The sequence below is a fragment of the Nerophis lumbriciformis genome, linkage group LG18, assembly GCF_033978685.3.
Source record: "Nerophis lumbriciformis linkage group LG18, RoL_Nlum_v2.1, whole genome shotgun sequence".
Classification (NCBI taxonomy): domain Eukaryota; kingdom Metazoa; phylum Chordata; class Actinopteri; order Syngnathiformes; family Syngnathidae; genus Nerophis; species Nerophis lumbriciformis.
Window position 1 is genome coordinate 26765097 of NC_084565.2, and position 26353 is coordinate 26791449.

The following is a 26353-nucleotide window of genomic DNA, read 5'->3' on the forward strand; positions in this document are numbered from 1 at the left end:
ACACCATAAAGCCGGCGGCAATGGAACGAGTGCTTGTGTATAGTATGTCCTGGCTGCTCAGTACAATATGGCTGAAGCGACAAAAGTAACACTACTGCCTGTTTTTGACAGAACCGGACACCCGCCAGCAGTAAAGGAACAAAGTACACAGCTTGCTTTGTCGCTGATGCAAAAAGCCACGCGACCTCTGACCCAGCTGCGCTATATAAAATACAGTCAAAGCCACAATAACAAGGCACCTGTCCGTTTTTATTGTAATTGGAGCCTAGCTAGCATGTTGCATTAGTAAAGGAACACCGCGCAGAGTTAGCTTTGTCTCCGATGCATATAAGCCATGTTCTCTGTCCAGGCTGTTTAGCACAATAAGTCACTTTTACATGAAGCAACTTGCTTCTTCCTTTAAAAATATGGGCAAGTCAACATTAGATCTCTATTCTGGACAATCTTGCCAGTTGTGCGTAAATGTAATCAGTTTGGAGTGCACAAATGCAGCGTGAAGAGGTTTGTGTACACTTTATTATTCGCCTTTAATATACCTGCTTCATTATCTTTCGTTCAGGAGTCTGAATAAAGCCGGCATTTTACATTTCCTTAGCTACATTCTTAAATAAATCTGTTTTTCTACCATCGATGCACTTCAAAATGTTCTGTTCTTTTAATTTGTGAAGCAAATAAACAGCCTCTTCTTCATTACAATTATTGCTATGTTTTTATTGAATGGTATCTGCTTCCGGGTTGTATCCCGCACGTTGAGACTGGAGCATGCACGATACGAAGGTGTGTTAGTCTGACTTTACAAAAAACAGATATGATCGGATTAAGGCGTTTCAGTGGGTTGTAGAATGCTTATTTCGAGCCAAACCTTTTGAGAAATCGGACCAATGTAGTGCATAGACACATACTGATATACTGTACAGTTTTGCTACGCGGGCTCCTTCTAGTTGTATTCCAAAAAAATCAATTAAATATACAAACGGCATTAAAGTTCAATGTGTGTAATGTTACAATGGCCAAAAATATTATATATACTTCTTACATCACTCAAATTGGCCCTAGTGTGTAAATGTTAATGCTTTTCTATCTGTGTTGGACCTGCGATGAGGACAAGAGGTAGAAAATGGATGAATGAAAATAAATTCTCTACCTTTTTTCAAATGACTATTTAGGCCTACTAAGCTACTGTATTTTAGTGTTGGTAATAAAGGTGGCACTTGGAGAGCCAAGTGTTTTCTGAGGTAGTACTTGGAGAAAAAAGCTTAAGAACCACTGGTTTAGAGGCTTTAAGAAGGCAACTGTTTGACCTTGGAACAGAGTCAACCTTCAGAAATTCCACTGTACTGATTATCAATGTTGCTTTAGTTTGTGTATAGAAGCAGGCACATCAGGTAGACAAAAACAAAGATTGTTTAAAAGCAACATGTAAATACACATTTTTTTACTCCTTGACAGTAACGTAACCTGCAGGCAATGCCACCTATGATAAAATTGTCTAGGTGTGGTGAAATTACTCTGCATTTGACCCATCCCCTTGTTCCACCCCCTGGGAGGTGAGGGGAGCAGTGAGCAGCAGCGGTGGCTGCGCTCGGGAATCATTTTGGTGATTTAACCCCCAATTCCAACCCTTGATGCTGAGTGCCAAGCAGGGAGGTAATGGGTCCCATTTTTATATTCTTTCGTATGACTCGGCCGGGTTTGAACTAACAACCTACGGCCAAAAGGATAAACAATGCACTGAGAACGTATGTTATCAGTCTTAAGAATATTGGTTAAATGTGCACCAGTGTCAGCTACATATTTTTTGTGCGGCTATTTTCTGTTCCCTCCATTTTTTGTTTTAATGTCTTACGGTAACAGTGGTTCAGATCTTTTTACAATTGCAACAATGGAAAATGGTACACCCTGGAAAATGATTAATGTCAATTGAAGGGAAGATATAAACAAAAAGCTTGACCAGTGTTCTGAGATCGGTTGTATTGACCTTCCATTGCAGCGATGATTAACTGTTTTAGGCCATGTCCACACGAACACAGATATTTAATAAACGCATACTCATCTCTGCGTTTAGGTCTCTTGTCCACACGCAGACGCATACTTGTGTCTTTAAAAACGCAGACTTTTACAAACGCTGGCCAAAGTGTAGAGATCCAAAACTCTCCGTTTAGCGTATCCCTGTACACGGCACAAACGGAGACTTGTGGTGACGTCACGGTTGTGCGCTGTCATTTCCAAAGCCCGACAACTGTCTTTAAACACAATATTAGAGGATTTAATGTATGTTTGAACATAAACATTCTGCTCTTTTCACTCAACATTATTAAAAAAGATATCAAAATGGGCTTTGAGACACTCCCGCCGAAGCTAATGACAGTCAGCTGTTTTGGATACGATCGCTGTGGAACCTCCACCTGATGGGACAATTTTGACAAGCAAGACTTTTTGCTGTGTGTCATAAGAAAGGTGCAACATTATTTTATGTTTTTAGTCCTTATTTAACGACAAATCATGAAGTTAACTTACGTGTCTTTCGTCCATTTTTGTAGATGGAGTTGCGTAACAAGCAACCAAGCAACTAAAAAAAATAGCGTCCTCCTTGTAGTGTGTACTGATGTTAAAGACAATATACACTTCATTACACATGTACCATAATGATGATTAAATGCTTTATAATTCCACGAGTTTTGCAGCGGTACACGCACGTCCGTGCACTTTATATAGGCACTTAAACATGCAAAAGGGTTTCGTTAGTGCGTGCTGATTTTAGAAATAATGTGCACTTTACTGCAGAAGTAATACATCTCTATGTTGCTGAACATGTTATAATTCAATCAGTGTTGGGTTTCAGCAGCACAGGTGTGAATTCGCTCTTTAATAATGTTCCCAGGGCTCTGTGTACGTGCAGACAGGATGTAAAGATAATGTACATGTCATTGTACATCTAAAGTTGATCAAAATAAACATAATAGGAGGTGTAATGCCACCAAGTCAGATATTGCTGCTTTTTTCAGGCTTCTGATTGGTCAAAATGTGCCTGACAGCAGGTGTATGCGTTTGTGTGTAGACAGAGACACTTTTGAAACTACACTTGTGTGGATGGAGATTGTTTTAACCTCAAATGTGTTTTTGAAACGCTCTGTGTTCGTGTGGACATGGCCTTAGGGTAACCTGACTCTTGTCAGATCCTTGTAGTTCGCTGAGCTCCACACAAGGTTCTTGGACTTCTCAATAGGAGATGTATTTCAGAAGGCGGGGCCTTGTAAAAAGATCATTGTATGTGATTGGATAAACCACTTGTCCGTTATCTTGAATGACGTGCTACTTCAAACACTCACATCGAAATCAACCCATAACGCTGATGAGAGCGACGCTGCGAAATCCAAAACAGAACAGCCGACATATTGGATGACGACAGAGCGAAAAGTTAAGAGAACTTTTTACTGAAACAACGCAACAATGTCAGTCGACAATCGATGTCGCAAAACAGTTGCAATAGCAGAATCAATGTCAGCACACGACTGCTCGCTGCGTGCCGCCATTTTTGTTTGAATCAAACAGTTGCTTCGGCGCTACGTAGGGCTGGGCGATATGGCCTTTTTTAATATTGCGATATTTTAAGGCCATATTGCGATACACGATATATATCTCGATATCTTGCCTTAGCCTTGAATGAACACTTGATGCATATAATCACAGCAGTATGATGATTCTATGTGTCTCCATTAAAACATTCGTCTACATACTGCATTAATATATGCTACTTTAAAACTTTCATGCAGAGAAGGAAACCAAAACTAAAAAAAAAAAAATCAAAATTTTTTTCATACGGTGTTGATCTGGAAATGTTTGCCTCGGCATTTTGATGGTGTGGGCGTGTGGCACCGAATGGAGATGTTGCCATGCGGAGTAAGCACTCTTCATTCCCTAGCAGGTGACTTTTCAAATGATGCTACATATTAGCAGTAATGCTACTTTTTATAGCAACGCTTTTTGCCCCACACTTGACAAATTACGGTTGTCTGTTCGGCATATTCCCACTTGAAGCCAAACCACCGCCAGACGATGGACCCCGTGCTGTTTTTTGGGGGAATTAATTCTTCCTTCATTTGTTACCAGATCCGCACCTTCTCTCTCTCGTATTACCACTCGCACGGGTGCGCTAGCACCACAGCTAACGTTACCCATGCTGCTACCTCTTTGCTGCGCGAGGGCGTATACGTATGTGACGTATGTAAGAAGGTGCGCTTGTCTGTCTGTGAGAAGGAGACACAGGAAAGAGCGAGGAGAGCCTGTAGTGTAATGCCAGCAGCTAAAAGCAACTGCGTGAGAACGTGTACTCGAATTAGGGCTGGGCGATATATCGATATACGCAATATATCGCGGGTTTGTCTCTGTGCGATATAGAAAATGACTATATCGTGATATCAAGTATACGTTCTCAAGCAGTTGCTTTTAGCTGCGGGCATTACACTACAGGCTCTCCTCCTCTTTCCAGTCTCTCCTTCTCACACAGACAAGCGCACCTTCTTATACACGTCACAAACTGTCACGTCATACGTCATATACGTATACATCCTCCCCGAGCAGAGAGGTAGCAGCATGGCTAACGTTAGCTGTGATGCTAGCGGAGTGGTGCGAGCGCGAATACAAGAGAAAGAAGGTGCGAATCTGGTAACAAATGGAGGAATAATTAATTCCCCAACAAACAGCAGGGGGCCATCGTCTGGCGGTGGTTTGGCTTCAATTGGGAAGATGTCGAACAGACAACCGTAATTTGTCAAGTGTGGGGCAAAAGCGTTGCTATAAAAAGTAGCATTACTGCTGTAACAAACAGTTCAGGGTAGATAAGTACACTGTATAGGTGAACCCAGGACACTCGGCTACACTGCTAATATGTAGCATCATTTGAAAAGTCACCCGCTAGACAATGAAGAGTGCTTACTCCGCACGTTCGGTGCCACACGCCCACACCATCAAAATGCCGAGGCAAACATTTCCAGATCAACACCGTATGAAAAAAATAGTGATTTTTTTTAGTTGTGATTTCCTTCTCTGCATGAAAGTTTAAAAGTAGCATATATTAATGCAGTATGAAGAATAATGTTTTAATGTAGACACATAGAATCATCATACTCCTGTGATTATATGCATCAAGTGTTCATTCAAGGCTAAGGCAAAATATTGAGATATATATCGTGTATCGCGATATGGCCTTAAAATATCCCGATATTTAAAAAAGGCAATATTGCCCAGCCCTAACGCGAATATCACGATATAGTCATTTTCTATATCGCCCAGCCCTAGCGCTACGTCTCATCTATGAAATCCCGCTCGGCGATCCTGATCGGTTCATTATTTTTTTGCTATCTTGAAGGAGTTTGCAATGCCCTCGAGCCCAGATCCTTGTGTGGAGCTCAGCGAACTACAAGGATCTGCCGAAAGTCTGTTAGCCTTAGGGTGCATACAACACAGATCTGCAAAAAAACAAAAAAACAAGTCCACTTTATTTGCCTCCACGGGAGAATAAAGTATAAGGATAATTGCAGAACATTAACAGTTGCATTAATGCAACATGCTGGCCGTGGCAGCTGTGATTATATCCTGCCAAAGGATAAACAAAATGAATGAACGTCACATAGACAGATATCACCGAGAACAATTGACATCCTGCCAGCATATGTTGAGCCATCATGGGCATGCAAGCCTGACTGTTAAACAAAAACAATGCACATCACAACAAAACTGATGACAAGTTGGAACAATTCTACATATTTAATCATCAACACAGGCTGCGTTGTTCATCTGAAGCTAGCCGTGTTAGACGGCACTCAATCACGGATACCAGACGTTTTGACAGGTGCACAGCTTGGTAACCTACCAATGCGTTGTAAGGCATTATACATAAACAAATCAGGTAGAAATGTTTGCTTGTATATTAGCAACAGAAGCCTAAGTGAAAGACGGTGACAATCATTCATTTATCCCCCGGGAAGGCAGCGCGATGCTCGCTAGCCATTCGTTCTAAGCTAAGGGAGCTATGCTAGCACCAGAGGCTAGTTCATTTCGCCGCGAACCGTTCACGCCATTAATTGTCACCGCACACGTCCTTAAACCGCATCCACGCCGAGCCCGTGGGTTCCTTCGCGTTTACACCGGGTGACCGACTGACCCACCGGCGCCCGTTTCCCTTTATCGCGAAGCAAATGAGGGGTTCTACTTGCCATCGCCTCCACCAGTTCGGCCGCCATCTTCACGCAGCAGTACCGCGAGAGTCCCAGTCGACGGGCTAGTCTTTCACCAATGGGACGCGGAGCTTGTGGTGAGTGACAGCACACGCCAGCCAATCAGATCGCGGCACTGCGCGAAGCCCCGAGGACTCCATTCTAAAAGGGCGGGACCAGTGGCTTTTAAAGTGACAGTGTAACCAAAAAAAAAACACTAAGAGACGGGTCGCCTTTCTAATTTAGGCCTCGGTGTTTACTCTAAAAACCACCTGTCACGATATGTGCTAATTATTGCTAATATAAGTTTATAGTGTCGTAGTTTTGCCAGCATGGGCCGCCGCAGGTGTTTTAATTCAAGGTGCGTGTAAAGCAACGGATGCCAAGTGGCTGAGGTCGCATGGTGCGATGGAGTCCCGTCCGCGCTAAAAAGTCTACGTCGGGTTGTGAAAATGTGGCACTGGATGCTTTGTTTGAGACACTGAACATTTAGAGGCAATGCAACTAATTAGCAAAGCGCGTTTGTTCGTCAAGGCAACGACAAGTCACGTAGTGCCTAAACCCCTAATTACAACAAGTCACGTGTTTGTTTACAAAATGCATTCATGTAGAGGCCATACATTTTCCCCAACTTTCTTTTGTGATCCACTCCAGCTTTCCAATGGCTCCATAGTGCGTGGTCAAAAATACCATACTACGGAGTGACAAAGCTGTGGAAGGAATGGCATTATCATGTTATTACGTCTGTTTTATTTTGGCCTAAAGTGACGTCACTAAGGCAACGCTCGTTTTTTTTCCAAAAGGAAGACGTCACTATGAATGCTTGATATTAAAGATGTTTTATGATTTGTAATAACCTATGAAAAATTACAGAATCGCGTCGGATACCCAGAAAAACATGATTCTCTATATTATTACCAATAAATAATATGGCGCAAACATTTTACAAACGTATGAATGATTTGAACATTAGCGGCCTCTGCTGGTCACAAAATATAGTTCATGTTGTACTGTTTAAACAGTGGAGGGCAGGGGTCGGCAACCCAAAACGTTGAATGAGCCATATTGGACCAAAAAAAAAAAAAAAAAATCTGTCTGGGGCCGCAAAAAATGAAAAGCCGTATATAAGTCTTATAAAGAAGGCAACAAATGACGTAAGTGTCTATTAGCTATAAAAGCCTACTATCAAAATGACTATGTGTCGCAGGCTGAAGCAAATCTTTGTTCACAGAATTATTTATTCGACACATTTTTACAACATTAGAAAATCATTAGTAAATCAGAGGCTACATAGAAGGTGAGATAACTCCTGGAAATTACTGGCTTTTAATGGCCAAAGGTATAGACGTGTGTGTCCAAGTTAAAGGAAAGCCTGTCTTCTTGTAATAGATTTATTACTATCTTTGGCAAGCCAGGTAGGCAATGTTTGCTGTGGTCTGGAACAACATGGCACACAAACAACTATCTGAAATGCAGCCAATATTACATACAGATAATGTGTCATGAGACATGCAAAACTAAATTATATACACAGAGGATAAAAGTAAAGAATATTAAATGAGCTCAAATATACCTACAAATGAGTCATAATGATGCAATATGTACATACAGCTAGTATGTACATATTGTTTCACAATTGTCTCGCTCACAATTGTCTATTGTGAGCAAACTGTAGTGCTGAATTTCCTCCAGGGATCAATAAAGTACTTTCTATTCTATTGTATTCTAAATAGCATGTTAGCATTGATTAGCTTGTAGTCATGCACTGACCAAATATGCCTGATTAGCACTCCAACAAGTCAATAACATCAACAAAGCGCACCTTTGTGCATTCACGCACAGTATAAAACGTTTGGTGGACAAAATGAGACAAAGCAGTGGAAGATTTTACATGTAAACAATCTATTGCTTTTGTTTGTATTTCCCCCCCATCTTTTTCCATTTTCAATCTTTTTTTAATAATGCTCCAGGGACCCACCAGGCCGGCACTAAAGAGGCGCATGCGGCTCGAGAGCTGCGGGTTGCTGACCCCCGGTGGAGGGCAACATGGTCCATGGTTTCACACTAAGTCATCACTCTTTGCAGTTGGCGCAGTATATAAAATAACATGCTATAATAAAACAGACCTACCTAGATATGGGTTGAGGTGAATGCTTTAATTCAACAGGAAAGTATCTCACAATTACGATACTCCCAATACATTTCAGGAAGCAATACTCAAAAATACTGTATATATCTAAAAAAAAATATCTACTTACAGTCTAAATCTAATAAAAAAATATGTAACATAGTGTCGAAACACAATATATATTTATATACATAACATATTTATATAATATTTTGGTGGCTGCAGGATTAGGTCTCTGCTTTTGGCAGATGATGTGGTCCTGATGGCTTCATCTGGCCAGGATCTTCAGCTTTCACTGGATCGGTTCGCAGCCGAGTGTGAAGCCCCCGCGTTCCGACCTCAGATAAGCGGAAGAAGATGGATGGATCAATCTTGAGAAAGCATGACATTTCTTTTCATTGTAATGCCGATGACACACATTTATATTCCGTTAAAGAGAAAACATGCCTTTTCAATGCAGCCACTACTCGCTTGTCTTGATGATATCAAGGCCTCGATGGCCCTACATTTTTTGAATTTTAATGATGAGAAGACTGAAGTATTAGTGTTTGTGTTTGGACCTAGTGGTACCTTTGAGCCCCCCCCTGTTGACTTTGGCCCCTTTGCTCTGCAACTTAAGCCAATAGTCACCTATCTGGGCTTTCGTATTGATAGTGGTTTTAAATTGGACCGTCAGATTCATTTACTTAAAGTGGCCAAGGTTAAAAACCTTTCCAGGCAACAGTTTGAGACAGTAATCTATGCCTTTATCACATCTCGGCTGGATTACTGTAGCTCTATGTATTTTGAAATCAGTCAGTCCCCCCTCTCACGTCTGCAGCTGGTCCAAAGTGCAGCTGCCCGACTTTTAACAAGCACAACCAAAAGATAGCACATTACTCCGGTTTTAGCCTCACTTCACTGGCTGCCTGTGTCTTTTAGAGTTCATTTTAAAATTATTTCATTCATTTTGAAATCCTTACATGGTCTTGCTCCACCTTACCGCTCTGAGCTGCTCCACTTCTATGCCCCCACCTGGTCCCTCAGGTCAGCTGATCAGCTGATCTTGGAGGTAGCGAAATCAAAATACAAGCTCAGAGGGGACCCAAACGGGTTGCGGGTCCCAAACTCTGGAACGATGTCCCTCTCTATGTGAGACAGGCCCCTTCTTTGGCTACTTTTAAGACACTCCTTAAAACCCATTTTTACTCACAGGCTTTTAACCCAGCATGAGATTTTGAAACGTTCAAACTGTTTTTAACTTTTTAACAGCTTTTTATCTAACAAATTACTCTTAAGATAATTTTTTTTTACCTCTGTTTTAAATTATATATTTTAGTCTGTCCTTTGCATGTACTTCTGTGCTTTTTGTGTGTTTACTTGTTTGTGGTGTACAGCCCTTTGTTTTTCAATTGTGTTTGTTTTTAAGGGTTTTATAAATAAAATTGTCAAATATATCGGTCATAAAATATGCTATTTTGTCTTTGAATATACATGCAATATAATAAAATATAATAGGTTTAGTGTTAAATAATGACAAGATCACTTTTTTACTTATTGATATCATATAAAAGTAAGGTTATAGTAAAATACAATATTTATGATAAAATGTGATTAATTATATATGTACTGTAGATATACTTTGCATTTACTAAAAGGCCCTATAAATGTAAAAATAATGTCATAAATTATCTATCCGTGTTGGCCTTGTGATGAGGTGGCGATAGGCTTCAGTGCCCCCCGAGACCCCGAGTGGGACAAGTGGTAGAAAATGGATGGATGGATACAAAATTTTAAAAAATACAATAAAATGACTAAAAATGTTTTGTACAATAAAATATAATTATGTTTATAATTAAATATCCATCCATCCATTTTCTACCGCTTGTCCCGTTCTAATAATAGAAATAGTTGTTTTTATATAAAATCATTTGTTTTGCACATAGAGCAAACAAACTTCAACGCAAACAATGCCATCCCCATCCAGAGCAGAGGGCTGGCATAAGAAGCATCCTGACTGCCTGATTGTGTCCTGGTTGCCATTCAGGGACAGATGAGGGAGCCAGCGATCAGACCCAAGGTATGGAGACAAAGTGGAACAAAAAATTAGAGGGTCCGACAGGAAATAATACAAAATAAAAGCAATTAATAGGTGTCATGTGAGATCATGACAGGAGTTGCAGTAATCTAGCCTGGAGGTCACAAAAGAATAAACTATTTTTTTTTTATCATCAGCTAGTTGCAGGAAATCGTTTAAAAAAAAAAAAGCTGAACAAATGCTTTTCTTGACACTTGTTGTATGTCGGAATAAGGAAAAATGATCCTAATCAAATGTTGCCAAAGTTCCTAACTGTGCTGCTGGGTGTGAAAAGCCATCTATAAATTGTATTCAGTCAAAGAAATTGGTGGTCTACCAAACCAACATGGCTACTGTACAGTAAACAGAGTGCACACTATCTGAGTATGCAAAGGGCCTAGATCAGGGGTCGGCAACCCAAAATGTTGAAAGAGCCATATTGGACCAAAAATACAAAAAAAAATCTGTCTGGAGCCGCAAAAAATTAAAAGCCATATTACATACAGATAGTGTGTCATGAGATATAAATTGAATTAAGAGAACTTAAAGGAAACTAAATGACCTCAAATATAGCTACAAATGAGGCATTATGATGCAATATGTACATATAGCTAGCCTAAATAGCATGTTAGCATCGATTAGCTTGCAGTCATGCAGTGACCAAATATGTCTGATTAGCACTCCAACAAGTCAATAACATCAACAAAACTCACCTTTCATGCACAACCTTAAAAGTTTGGTGGACAAAATGAGACAGAAAAAGAAGTGGCATAAAACACGTCCTAGAAAGTTATACATGTAAACAAACTATGGTGAGTTCAAGGACCGCCAAAATTAGTAGGACAAAACGGCGCTCGCCAAATACTTGAATCAGTGAAGCATGTTTAATATAAACAGTGTACTTTATAACAATTAGGGAGGTTTGTTTCATGTTTGTCCTCCTACAGAAACCATATTAAAACAAAAAATAGATTGTTTTCCCCTCATCTTTTTCCATTTTTCATACATTTCTGAAAAAGCTCCAGAGAGCCACTAGGGCGGCGCAAAAGAGCCGCATGCGGCTCTAGAGCCGCGGGTTGCCGACCCCTGGCCTAGATCATACCACTTAAAGCATATATGAGCAAACAATCTAGCTATGCAATAGAATCTATCCCTATATGTTATCAAAACAATTTGTCGAGTGATCTCAAAGATTATCTTTCAGTGGCATTCCCAGACATCTCGAACTATCTGGTGCGCCAGACATCATTCTCCACGACAAAACAGATGCAAATTTGGAAAAACATGGAGGTCTACAACTTCTTTTTGTGGCTGGATCAAGGAATTTTTTTTAATTAAAACTCTTCCGGATAAATCATGCATCGTTTTTGCTCGTGTAAGGTTGCATTTCATGATTTAACTTCGCGTCGACAGCCATGTTTGTTACCCTGTGGTTGTTGCATGCGCCGTTATGTGTTTTTCCTCGTCTTTATCAAAATATAACTATGATTGCTGTCTTGGGTAAAAGTTTAACTCTTTTCGGTTTTGCTCACATTTGCTTTCTTTTATTTAGGCTCGCCGAGTTGGTGCTTTGCAAAACACTCGTAGCAAAAATGCGTTTTAAGAACTCCCAAACAAGATAAAATACAAATAGCATCAATATAATACTTAAATTTGAAATACTAAACGTTAAAAGTATATACATTTAAGTGATCACTGCAACTTGTATGTTCTTTGACTCTGCTCCCTTGGACTGGAGCGCGTGCCACTTTTCTCGTCGTCTTTTGTAAAATCTTGCACTCTTTTGCTCTTATTGATGATCACTCGAGGTCTCTGAAGAAACGTATATCCTTTTCCCCATTGGAACCGTTACAACAGCCTAAAACATTGCAAGCATAGGGCTTTTTTTTTTTCAAGAAAGGCAACATGTCACCCAGAACGCTAGACCACCACTTCGCCTCGCACATTTAATGAGCCGAACGTGACGTCAGGTGAATACAATCCATAGAGTAGTTATATCATTTGGAACATTTCCCATCAATCAATCAATCAATCAACGTTTATTGATACAGCCCTAAATCACAAGTGTCTCAAAGGGCTGCGCAAGCCACAACGACATCCTCGGCTCAGATCCCACATCAGGGCAAGAAAAAACTCAACCCATTGGGATACAATGAGAAACCTTGGAGGGGACCGCAGATGTGGGGACCCCACCCCCGGGCGACCAGTGCAATGGACGTCGAGTGGATGTAGTTAATAGTGTGAGTGTCCAGTCCATAGTGGGGCCAGCAAGGGATCATCTTGAGTGGAGACAAGTCAGCAGCGCAGAGACGTCCCCAACTGATGCACAGATGAGTGGTCCACCCCGGGTCCCGACTTTGAACAGCTAGCGCTTCATCTGTGGTCATCTAATAACCTCTCCACGCAGGAGAGGGGGGCAGAGCAGAAAACAGACGGCAGATCAACTGGTCTAAAAGGGGGGTCTATTTAAAGGCTAGTGGGAGAGTGGCCGTGCGCGACCCGAGGGTCCCTGGTTCAATCCCCACCTAGTACCAACCTCGTCATGTCCGTTGTGTCCTGAGCAAGACACTTCACCCTTGCTCCTGATGGGTGCTGGTTAGCGCCTTGCATGGCAGCTCCCTCCATCAGTGTGTGAATGTGTGTGTGAATGGGTAAATGTGGAAGTAGTGTCAAAGCGCTTTGAGTACCTTGAAGGTAGAAAAGCGCTATACAAGTACAACCCATTTATTTATTATTTAGTGTATACAAATGAGTTTTAAGATGGGACTTAAATGCTTCTACTGAGGTAGCATCTCTAACTGTTACCAGGAGGGCATTCCAGAGTACTGGAGCCCGAATAGAAAATGCTCTATAGCCCGCAGAGTTTTTTTGGGCTCTGGGAATCACTAATAAGCCGGAGTTCTTTGAACGCAGATTTCTTGCCGGGACATATGGTACAATACAAGCCTATGAGAAGCTGGGAGCCAAGGATTGACATTTCAGTTAGATCTGAGTTTAGTAGCAAAACGCTACAAGTCATCCAGTTGATGTCTTTGAGACACACCTGTAATATGGATATTTGGGTAGCTGACTAGTTTTATTGGGTTTCATTGATTAATAAAGTTCTGTTGTCTTCATAGAGTGTTTTTTCTAATAATACTGCCCAAAGGATGCATGAAAAGACTGAATAGTACTGGTTTAAGCACTAATCTGATGTTCTTTGACTCTGCTCCCTTTTCTCGTCATCTTTTGTAAAATCTTGCACTCTTTTGCTCTTATTGATGATATCTCGAGGTCTCTGAAGAAACGTATATCCTTTTCGCGATTGGAACGATTACAACAGCCTAAACATTGCAAGCATAGGGCATTTTATTTCAAGGAATTTCACCCAGCACGCTTTGACAACAGACGCTCGCTAGACCACCGCTTCGCCTTGCACATTTAATGAGCCGGACATGACATCAGGTGAATACAATCCATAGAGTGGTTATATCATTTGGGACATTTCCTATGAGAAGCTGGGAGCCAAGGACTGACATTTCAGTTTGATCTGAGTTTAGTAGTAAAATGCTAGAAGTCATCCAGTTGATGTCTTTGAACCTGTAGTATGGATATATGGATAGCTGACTAGTTTCATTGGGTTTCATTCATTGTCTGCATAGAGTGTTTTCTGTAATAATACTGCCTAAAGGACGCATGAAAAGATTGAATAGTACTGGTTTAAGCACTAATCCCTGAGGGACACCATGACTAAGTATAACACAAGGATTCAAACCGATGTAGTGCAGTTTAATACAGTTCCTTTAATGCCCATAGAATTTTTTAATATATGGTGCATGGTGAATTGTCTCGAATACCAAACTAACTTCATACAGGACCAGTACAGACCTAAAAGGTTGTTAGTAACTTTGATGAGTACTGTTTTTTGTGCTCTGATGCAGTCTAAATCCTGATACGAAGTCCTCAAATAAATCCTTGTTTTGTTGTCAGTTTGGCAATTGCTTTTACAAGAAATTTGACAGAAAATGAAGGTTGGATATTGTTAGCTAAGACATCTGGATAAGATTATTTTTCTCCAGGACATGTTTGATTCCAGCCATTTTTAATGACTGCGGTACATAGCCTGTTATTGAGGACCTAATGATCATGTTGTACAGCTGTGCCACTCAGTGGTAGACCCCCTTAGATTTAATATAGACAAGCGAAGGAGTTAAAGGAGACCAAATCAGAAAAAACTGATGGGACTATCCAAGTATGCATCAGACATTACAACTTCATCCCAGGGCCACTGCACTCGATGGACAAATTACGCCAACTGACAGAAGGAGATTTGATTTGGTTTCTAACTGTGACAGTTTTATTGTAACAAAAAATAACACCACAGGCATAGATGGACCGACAACGCTATATGGCACTTTGTCAGCCTGGCTATAGTGTTGAAGAGAAATGTGTGCTTGTTTTTTCAATTTAGGATGAGTCACATAGGTGACTATGGCTCTACAAAAGGGCCTTTCTGTAGCTTTTAAGACTCTTACAAGGCCCAGTGATTTTCCTACAAAAGGGTAGAACAACATTTTTCTGTTCAATTTTGTCATCTATGTTTACGGTTGTTGCTCGTTGTTTGTGGGGCAACAGAATCAAATCGCAACAATGTAGTCCACAAGCTTGTCAATTTGCGTTTGACTTGCATAAGAATTGTCAGGTAAACTGTTTTTAAAGGTAAGGATAGGCGAAAAAGCTAACAGTAATTTATTCACACTGTTATTTGATAGACATTTGACCAGACACGTCACATCAACATTACGTGACAGCCTCTGAGGAAGGCCACAGTTCTAGACGAAATCGCCTGGTACGAAATCAACACTCGAGTCTGGCTATAAGAGTTAACATTACAGTCTGCTTAACCTGTAAAGGGACCATCTCACATGCGCGTCGCTTGCTCTGTTTGCATCCTGGGGTCACGCCGCCAATCGCAATGCGCCACCCTGACACTCGCACACACAATCAAGCATGCGTGCACTCAGGCATGCACCACTACCCTGTGAAAATATTGCAATTTGTTCAATGATGACCTGCTGTGCAATACAGTACCTTAGCTTTGTTATTTTAAATTAATACAGACATTTGATGCTTAATGTAAGCCAAACATACTTAAAATGTGCTCAAATATGCATATTTTTTACTAATACATAGGCCGTAATCAAATGTAGGGTTGGGTATCGATGGGAACTTGGTCTTACATTCCGATCCTGCCGGAAATGTCCAAATACCAAAAATCCTCCTTCAACTGTACTCTGACTCTAAAAAAGGCAAGCCGGACACACTGTCTAGAACAGTGTTTTTCAACCACTGTGCCGTGAGACACAGTCTGGTGTGCCGTGGGAGATTATCTAATTTCACCTATTTGGGTTAAAAATATTTTTTGCAAACCAGTAACGTATTTTTCGGACTATAAGTCGCAGTTTTTTTCATAGTTTGGCCGGGGGTGCGACTTATACTCTGGAGCGACTTATGTGTGAAATTATTAACGCACTACCGTAAAATATCAAATAATGTTATTTAGCTCATTCACGTAAGAGACTAGACGTATAAGATTTCATGGGATTTAGCGATTAGGAGTGACAGATTGTTTGGTAAACGTATAGCATGTTCTATATGTTATAGTTATTTGAATGACTCTTACCATAATATGTTACGTTAACATACCAGGCACGTTCTCAGTTGGTTATTTATGCCTCATATAACGTACACTTATTCAGCCTGTTGTTCACTATTCTTTATTTATTTTAAATTGCCTTTCAAATGTCTATTCTTGGTGTTGGCTTTTATCAAATACATTTCCCCAAGAAATGAGACTTATACTCCAGTGCGACTTATATATGTTGTTTTCCTTCTTTATTATGCATTTTCGGCCGGTGCGACTTATACTCTGTAGCGATTTATACTCCGAAAAATACGGTAATTATAGTCCACAAATTATGTGTTGTTGTTGAGTGTCGGTGCTGCTTAGAGCTCGGCGGAGTAACCGTGTAATACTCTTTCATATGCATAGCTAATTGCTTTGTAGATGTCGGAAACAGCGGGAGGCAGTGTGCAGGTAAAAAGGTATCTAATGCTTAAACCAAAAATAAACAAAAGGTGAGTGCCCCTAAGAAAAGGCATTGCAGCTTAGGGAAAGCTATGCAGAACGAAACTAAAACTGAACTGGCTACAAAGTAAACAAAAACAGAATGCTGGACGACAGCAAAGACTTACTGCGTGTGGAGCAGATGGCGTCCACAAAGTACATCCGTGCATGACATGTCAATCAACACCAAAATAGGAGCGCAAGACAAGAACTAAAACACCACACACAAGAAAACACCGAAAAACTCAAAATAAGTCACGGCGGGATGTGACAGGTCGTGACAGTAGACCTACTTTGAGACAAGTGCTATAGTGATGCATGGTTGGTTATGGTTTGAATTCATATCCGAAAATTGCGACAACAACTTTTTACTGTCAACTGAGTTTCGTTTTTTAACGATTTCTGCTGGTGGTGTGCCTCCGGATTTTTTCAACGCAAAAAATGTGCCTTGGCTCAAAAAAGGTTGAAAAACACTGGTCTAGAATACATTCCCCTTTGGCAGACTACAACCCCCCCGCAGAATATTGTTCCACAGTCTTGGATCCTTAGAGATCTGCAATGGGACGTCAAGAAGGAGGTAGCGAAGGCGCTCAGCAGCTCCAGCCACCTGTCCTGCTGGTCGGCTATCCATCGCCCCTGAGCTCCGTACCAAGGTGCTGGCTTGGGCGCACAGCTTGAACTGGCTTGTCATCCTGGGGTGCATTGAACTGCCTTCCTGCTGGCGCAGCGTTTCAACGCCAAGGAGTTTGTGGCAGCTTGCTCCGTTTAATTGATTGATTGAGACTTTTATTAGTAGGTTGCACAGTGAAGTACATATTCCGTACAATTGACCACTAAATGGTAACACCCGAATAAGGCATACTTGCCAACCCTCCCGGATTTTCCGGGAGACTCCCGAAATTCAGCGCCTCTCCCGAAAACCTCCCGGGACAAATTTTCTCCCGAAAATCTCCCGAAATTCAGACGGAGCTGGAGGCCACGCCCCCTCCAGCTCCATGCGGACCTGAGTCCGCTTTCCCACAATATAAAGAACGTCTACAATAAAGCAGTTCGTCTGCCGTAAACAGCAATGTTGTGACACTCTTAAACAGGACAATACTGCCATCTAGTGCATTTGATGAAAGCACTTTTGTGCGTGCCACACAGCAATGCATAATCAGAGAGGGTGTTCAGCATGGTTAGAACAATAGTGACAGAGAATAGAACAAGGATGGACAATTCAACCCTTAACTCAACAATGAGTAGATGAGTGTTATGTGTGTGTATATGTGTAAATAAATGAACACTGAAATTCAAGTATTTCTTTTATTTATTTATATTTATATATATATATATATATATATATATATATATATATATATATATATATATATATATATATATATATATATAGCTAGAATTCACTGAAAGTCAATTATTTCTTATATATATATATATATATATATATGTATATATACATCCATCCATCCATTTTCTACCGCTTATTCCCTTTGGGGTCGCGGGGGGCACTGGAGCCTATCTCAGCTACAATCGGGCGGAAGGCGGTGTACACCCTGGACAAGTCGCCACCTCATCGCAGGGAATTAATAAAAGGCTATCGATGCTGTCATCTAGCAAAGCTGAATTTGACCAAGCAACCCCCCCGTACCAAAAAGCCCTTGATGAAAGCGGATACAATTTCACCCTCACCTATGAACCCACGCCAGGAAACCAGCCAAAAAAGAACAGAAAACGAAACGACATCATCTGGTACAACCCCCCATACAGCAAAAACGTCTCAACTAACATTGGACACAAATTCCTCAATCTGATTGACAAACACTTTCCCAAAGACAACACCCTAAGAAAAGTATTCAACAAGAACAACATTAAATTGAGCTACAGCTGTATGAACAATATACGACAAATCATCTCAAACCACAACAAAACAATTGCAAATGAGCCGTCGGCCCCCGGACAGAGCGACTCCAAAACCAACAAAGGCTGTAACTGTCGAAAGAAACCTGATTGCCCTCTCAACGGGGGGTGCTTACAAACATCAGTTGTCTACCAATCTAAGGTAATACGCAAGGACATTAACACATCCGACACATATGTAGGATTAACCGAGGGAGAATTCAAAACCAGATGGAACAATCACAAGGCTTCTTTCAGGAACCAAAACCTGCGGAATACCACAGAACTCAGCAAACACATTTGGGACCTCAAAGACAATAATGTTGAATATTCAATAACATGGCAAATTCTTGCATCCAGCACACCTTACAATAGTGGTAATAAAAGATGCAACCTATGCTTGAAAGAGAAACTGTTTATTATTTACCGTCCAGACCTGTCATCCCTCAACAAGCGCAGCGAAATTGTAACAGCATGCCGCCACAGACGGAAACACCTCCTAGGTAACACATGAGCCAATCACCACGCCCCTACGCCAGCCTGTACCCACCCACTCTATGCCCTATATAAACCATGGTATGTGAATGCTCCCATTAAAATCTCCTGATGATTGAGGGAACCCCCCCTCATGAAACAGGCCTGTAGAGATGAAATAGTCTTGTGATTTTTTTTCCCACACATACATATATTGCGCTCTACTACGGTATCGAGCACTATTTTTTGGATAACCTTATTAAGACATATATATATATATGAAATACTTGACTTGGTGAATTCTAGCTGTAAATATACTCCTCCCCTCTTAACCACGCCTCCAACCACGCCCCCGCCCCAACCACGCCCCCCGCACCCACCCCCCGAAATTGGAGGTCTCAAGGTTGGCAAGTATGGAATAAGGTTTTCAACTTGTTTGAGTCGGGGTCCACTTAAATTGATTCATGATACAGATATATACTATCAGATATATACTATCATCATAATACAGTCATCACACAAGATAATCACATTGAATTATCTGTGCCCGCAACAAGTTTTCTCACCAGGTGCCTGCTGGACTAATCAGGCCCTTGTCTATTCCTTCTCGTCTCTGGTCACACATTGCATTGGACTTTGTAACAGGACGTCTGCCGTCTAATGGCAACACCGTGGTTCTGACCATGGTGGACTGGTTCTCCAAGATGGTCCACTTTGCTGCTCGACCCAAATTTCCATCTTTCTTGGAGACAGCTGAACTATTGGTCCAATAGGAGGGTTGCATATGACGTTACATCTGTTTTTCTTCTTCGATGCTTATTTCACACAATTTTGAGTAAAATTTAGTTTTTTGACAGTCTCCTTTTGTCCTGAAAGCACACTGCTCCTTCCATCCATTTCATCATAAACTTTGAATTTAGCATCTGCAGCAGCAAGTTGGGTTTAAATGGCAAGCATTTCCTTTTGAGCCTTTATTTGTTCCCTCCTTTGAGTGAGCTCAGCCTCTTCTCTTTCAAGTGCAAGTTTCCTTTTGAGGCCTTCAACTTGTATCATGAGAGCTGCTTTTTCAGCTTCAGCTTCAGTCTGGAAGAAGAGGCTGGGGAAGATCTAAGGCTGCTGGCTGCACTGCTTTGACCAACCTTGCTTATGGTATGAGAGGCAACAGAAGCATGCTCTTCTGCAACCTCTGTGCTTTGGTGCTCTTGTGCAAGTGATGTTGCATCTTGCATCTATTTGAATTAACTTTGAATTCATTGAAACAAGCAAGCTTTGGTAAATACCAGTGTGTGTGATCATTTTCTTTTTTCTCCTTTGGAAGCAGTGCATACATTGAGCATTGTATTTCACTAAAATCTTCAATAAGGTTAGAGTGTCCGCCCTGAGATCGGTAGGTTGTGAGTTCAAACCCTGGCCGAGTCATACCAAAGACTATAAAAATTGGACCCATTACCTCCATGCTTGGCACTCAGCATCAAGGGTTGAAATTGGGGGTTAAATCACCAAAAATTATTCCGGGGCGCGGCCACTGCTGCTGCTCACTCCTCCCCCTCACCTCCCAGGGGTTAGGGTTAGGGTCATATGCAGAAAATAATTTCGCCACACCTAGTGTGTGTGTGACAATCATTGGTATTTTAACTTTAACTTAATAAGCTCAGTGAAGTTAATGTACATTTGTGAAAAAACCTCCGAGTTATCATATTCCACCATAAGTGATTCAATTTGATTTATTTTTGTGGTCAGCTGCTTTAATTTAGCACTTTCTCGACTTTGTTAACTGCTCCACTTTAGCTGCGAGACCCTTTTCAGTTCATTTGGGTTGTCTCTTTTGTTTAACTTCTTCTGGGTTGCTTCCATCTTTAGGTTTCGCAAGGAGCTTTTCTCCCACCACATTTGCATCACGTTCTTCATATTCAAACACATCACTGGCGTCTTTGTATTCAATTGACAGTTTATCGGCAAGTCAAAAGCGCAAATACGCGCACGTCACTTGCAGAATGTAAAGCAAATAAAACGGGGCGGAGCTGCTCCGAAGTCCCATACAGCCGTGATTCAAGATATTCAATTCGTGTCATCAACATCGGCATGCAGGTTATTCCGTTCAAATAATCCTCACATCAAACAAGACTTTAATCACAGTAGTTTCTCCTTTGCTCCTCCGTTCAGGTTAGAATTCTACAACTCATTAATGTCTGATAATATATTCAATACATCCATCCAGGGAATACTTCTTGAGAATGTTTTCAACTTTTGTCTCGGCTTTCAAACAAATATAAGTCTAAAGGACGCCTCTGGACAAAATTCTCAACATGCTGCGGAATGAGCAACAAATGAAATATGTGTGTTGCGAGTGTATGTTATGTCAAAGTAAACAAACAAACTCAAAGCCGACGCATGCATCATACTGTTCGCTCAAACCCAAATCAATGAAACAAAACCAAAACAGCGTCACTTAAACGCTTTGTACTCTCTTTTCATTTCAAAACTAAGGATCAATACTGAGCGGTACCATCCATACATTCATTTTCTACCGCTTGTCCCTTTCGGGGTCGCGGGGGTGCTGGAGCCTATCTCAGCTGCATTCGGGCGGAATGGACAAGTCACCACCTCATCGCCGTACCGAGTGGTTGAAAACTATTTCTGCAGGCGTCTCTTGTGTGCAGCTAGCGCACCTGTGTCAGATTGATTATCAAGGCTAGGGCCTGCATTGATTGCGTCACCGTTCAAAACCAACAAAAATGCGACGTTTGTAGTTTCTCTTTAGATGGCTCCAACAGCATCATTTGTCCCACCTCATTCCAGCTTCGCCTTCCCGAGGCTCTCAAGATCCATACAGTGTTCCATGTCTCCCTCCTCAAGCCTGTGGCTTCCTGCGACTTGAGTCCACCTGAAGTCACTCCTAGGATGATCGACGGCCATTCGGCTTTTACTGTCAAGGCTATCTTGGATGTCAGATGAAGGGGCAGAGGTTTCCAGTACCTGGTGGACTGGGAGTGGTATGGTCCTGAAGATCGTTCTAGGGTGTCTAGCTCAGTCATCCTCGACCCATCACTGCTCGAAGAGTTCTACAGCCGTTTCCCCGAATAGTGGGTATGCCGCCAGTTGTCATCCGTTACGAGGTTAGAGGGGGTGCTTTTAATTCCTGTTTCTCCCCAGTTGTAATGGCAGCCAAGGAAGGCAGGATGTCTTAAGCACACCTGGCACCAATCACCACACCCTACTTATATTGATTGCACTCACCTGTCCTTTGCTGGTTCTTTCCTTCATTTCCTCCATGAGTCCAGACCATCCCAAATCACGAGCAAGTATTTTTTCATTGTTGTTTCATATGTTACTTCCTACTGCCAGGCTATTTTGTACTTTGCTCCCTTGGTTTTTTCGTGGCACTGGTTCGTCTACCCGGTGCCATTGTTTTTTTGTTCCCTACCTTATTTGGACAATTAAAGACGTTTTTTTGAACTGTTACAACATCAAAACTTAAAATCTTTAGAGCCTTGGACTTGGTTGAAGTGTGTGTGTTTGTGTGTGCGTGCGTATGTTTTTATATCCTGGTGGAATCCACGACCTTGTCATGTCTGTGTAATCATGTTTTGTTTTAGTCATGTTTTGTTTAGTTTAGTTTAGTTATTGGACTCTTTAGTTTCTGGCTTTTCACTCCCTTGTCTTGTTTCCATGGTTACCCATTAGTTTCACCTGTTCCACGTTTGGACTCATTGTGCACTCTTGTTTGTCACCATAGCAACCCATTAGTTTTCACCTGTCACGTCACGCACCTGTTTGACGTTTTGAGTCACGCACCTGTTTTTGTTAATCATGTCTGTAGTATTTAAGTTCATTGTTTTCAGTTTGTCTTTCTGGCGACATCCCACATTTATGCTCTGCACATTCCTGACACTTGTTTTCATGTCCATCCTTCATGCTGCTACTTTAGTCCAAGCCAAGTAAGTTTTTGTTTATTAATGCCACAGTTAGTGTTTTTTTGTTGTTCATAGTTTCTGCCTTTGTGCAAGTATTTGTTTTCATAGCCAAGTTGTTTCTCCGCCACTGTGCGCGATTTTCATTTGTACTTTTTTTTTGATAGTAATAAACAATCATGTACTCACATTCCCGTCTCGCTCAAAACCAAACACCCACGACCAAGTCTTGACAGACCTGAGATGACACTCATACCATGGGATCCAATTTTTCCTGTGGTGGCCTGGTACCCACGGGCACACACATTGCAATCAATTGTGGATGACTTCCTGATGGGTGTAGTGCAGTTTTTGTGTTTTCTCTAGAGGTCATACACAGTATTGCAGAGTGTGAATTTGGACTCGTGGGGACCTTTCCCTGTCAAAGTGTGTGGGTTTTGACTCAATACTGAACAAATGCCTAAGTGGTCACTGACACTATTGCAGTGTGTGAAAACAACCTGATGGAGACCTTTTCCTGACAAAGTGTGTGATTTGTCAGGAAATAAATTGATAGATACACTTAACAAATATTAACACAATACCGAAAATATAGTCTAATTACAAGAACATTTTAAGAAGTATGTCAACTAAAACTTTCAGTTTGAATCAGATTTATTATACACTATGCACTGACTAAATGGCTGATGCATCGTTGGGACGAACGCAATAGTTGCAACAACAGCAGTATTATAATCAAACTTTTTTCACATACGTAGATTTTTGAAAAAATATTAACCCGTGGCCCTTTAATTACTGCTCCTTTGTAATTGAGGTAATTCTTTGGACAGCATCCTGCATTGACAAAACAACTTTAACAGGATAACACTGGCATTTAAAAGGCCTTTGACTCTACAGCATGCACCCTGGGCGCTCCATGTCTTGCTAAATCTTGAGTGTTTAATCTCCCGTAATTACACAGATTTGCTTTAGGTTAATAAAAATAATCCGCCTAAATTGAGACCCCCTACCTCGACCTCCTCTGTGCCTCCTTTGCCCCTTTCTGTGAGGGTTAAATTCACAGTCATATAAATAGTCACCTTCGCGAGCCCAACTTTGATTTCAAGTCTACTCATTAGTGACGAGGCTCCCGAAATTCACCGCGTTTAACCTGACGGGCTGACGTCATTTCCATGCAGTGAGATTGTGTCGCTGATGAGCGCATCAAGGTTAACAACAGTTGAGAGGCTCATCTTTATCTGTGATCTTGTCAACAGTAAGACTTCGGCGAAAGATCCCGGGGGCATTGCGACGCTACCTTTTCAGGACCTGATTCTTCGAAGACCGTTCTCTTAATTACCTGTACCATTTCTGTAATGAGTGCCAGATATTCAACAGAAGAAATGACGACACTGACGGAGGACAGAAGCGGACGGGAGCGACTTGGACTGAGCTTCACTATCGACTACCTTCTCTTCAACAAAGGAGTCAAAGGAGTGCCAGGAGCAGAGGAGCAGACTGCGAACAATGTGGTCGCCATACAGAAATCGCTAGAGAGGTCAGCAGAGACCGGAGAAAGGAAAGTCCTCGAACAGGAGGGGGATGAAGAGCAACAAGAGAAGGGGGAGGAGGAGGCGACCAGTACCACCACAACCACATCGTATGGTGGCGATTTGGAAAAGTCTGAGGACAAACCCAACCAGTCTTATATCGCGCTCATTTCTAAGGCCATCCTGGCATCTGAGCAGAAGAAGCTGCTTCTGTGTGACATCTACCAGTGGATCATGGACCACTTCCCCTACTTCAAGAGCAAGGTACTTTCCCATGATCTCTCTATCCATTTTCTACCACTTATCCCAGTCAGCAGGTCAGCCCGTAATATTTTTTATTCCGATAAACGTTCGTTGTTGGCCATTTTTTCCGCAAACAAAGCGACCTACTTGGCACAGGTAATCTGTCTGAGCAGTTCGAGACAATCAAGGACTCCGCATGATCCCGTTGTTGGCAAATTCACAAATAAACTAATCCTGTTGCTAGGTTGCAAACCACCTCCGTCTTTAGCAGGTGCGGTGGCAGATTGAACATAGGCTATTGGATTACGCTTGATCGCCTGTTTGACGTGCTAAAAAAGTAACGCAGGGTGTCGAGATCGTACTCGTGCCTTGACACGCCATGCTGCCAAGGTGACATATTCCGAAAGGAGGATCAAGCTAACACCCGCTTATGTCAGTTTACCCTTTGTTTTAACTCCCGCTGTTTCTTCTTACTGTGTCATTCCAGGACAAAAACTGGAGGAACAGCGTTCGACACAACCTGTCTCTGAACGACTGCTTTGTCAAAGCCGGCCGCAGCGACAACGGTAAAGGCCACTTCTGGGCCATTCACCCGTCAAACTACCAGGACTTTTCCAACGAGGACTATCACTGCCGGAGGACCCGACGGCGGGTTCGAAGGGTGGCCGGACAGCTCCAGCTCTCGCCTCTCAGCTTGCCCTATCACTTTACCCGTCAACACAGGACAGCCTGCTGGTGCTGTCCACCGGTCCACTCGCTCCCCCTGCCCTGCTTGGCCCCCAGACTCTACTGGCCCTGGTCACGTGTGCAGGGGCTTGTTGGCTGTCCACCCAGTCTGCATGTCGCTACACCCTAAGGACTGACAACTACATCCATGAGCAGTTTGGCAGTGGTTCAACGTCCAGTCATTTTAGATTATCGTATTAATATTTGTCTATGGTTATGTCATGGTCACCATGTCTTCCCTGGTTTAGGGTAAACCAAAAATGCATGATAGAGTACTGTGCAAAACATTCTAGGACACTACAATGTCACACAACAGTCATCACATAGGAGTATTTCACTATTTATACATGAAAAGGTCCATTACCCAGAATCGTCAAAATGGTGCTGCCCATCTGTCCATTATACCTCATGAACCACAAAGTAGCCAGCTAACAGACTTTTGCACAGTACTGCAGTATTATAGTGAAAGACCAAAGTAAAACTTGCATTGATATACCTTTAATCTACGAAACAAATTGCACTTCTTGTTTGTACTTATTGCCTGTTTGTGGAATAAAGCAAATGTTTTGTCATTATCAAATTAAACTATCACATTGCTGTCATTCCGTGCGTGCGTGTGTGTGTGTGTGTGTGTGTGTGTGTGCGTGATTGTACTAAAAGTGAGCCCGCTGCTAAAATACCACCCGGCGTCACATGCTAATTAGTCAAAGCTGTCGGGATGCAAAAATCTGCTGCCTAAGAGACTAAAATCAGGCTTTCCAAAGCCAACTCCTCAAGTGTACGAGGCCGGATAATCCCAGCCAATCCCAAGCAGTTTCAAGAAATAGGAAGCTTATCACACAATGTAATCCGTAACCACTGCTGCAGTAAGAGGAGGGGGTTAAGGGGTGAGGCAGAGGAAAGGGAAGGATGGAGGGAGGAGAGAGGATAGAAGCAAAAAAAATGATGATGGAATTGAAAGATAATGAAGAGAAGTAAGGTAAGGGTGTACAGTATACTAGGCTTTAGGCTTGTACGGTATACCGGTATTAGTATAGTACCGCAATACTAATGAATCATATTTGGTACA

General features: G+C 41.8%; 2 protein-coding genes across 3 annotated transcripts in view; one reads left to right on the top strand and one right to left on the bottom strand.

The window, feature by feature from the left end:
• pias4a (protein inhibitor of activated STAT, 4a) overlaps positions 1–6368 on the bottom strand; it is a 32269-nt gene extending 25901 nt beyond the window's left edge. The window contains exon 1 of one of the 2 annotated variants that reach the window (XM_061977919.2): positions 6216–6368. In XM_061977919.2, coding sequence (XP_061833903.1) covers positions 6216–6242 — 27 coding nt within the window. In that variant the 5' untranslated portion in view covers positions 6243–6368. The remainder of the gene's footprint in view (positions 1–6215) is intronic. The other variant, XM_061977918.2, reaches the window with a different exon arrangement.
• Positions 6369–24051: 17683 nt separating this feature from the next.
• foxq2 (forkhead box Q2) lies at positions 24052–25822 on the top strand. The gene is made up of 2 exons (XM_061978572.1): positions 24052–24579; positions 25046–25822. Exons 1-2 carry the CDS (start codon positions 24142–24144, stop codon positions 25412–25414), a joined length of 807 nt encoding a protein of 268 aa, XP_061834556.1. The 5' UTR covers positions 24052–24141; the 3' UTR covers positions 25415–25822.
• Positions 25823–26353: the final 531 nt, after the last annotated feature.

What these genes read in the sequence shown, in the direction of transcription:
- foxq2 (XM_061978572.1), top strand. Translation starts at nt 24,142, where the DNA reads ATGAGTGCCAGATATTCAACAGAAGAAATGACGACACTGACGGAGGAC. An exon ending in TCCCCTACTTCAAGAGCAAG is followed by an intron (nt 24,580 to 25,045) that starts GTACTTTCCCAT and finishes GTGTCATTCCAG; the next exon opens with GACAAAAACTGGAGGAACAG.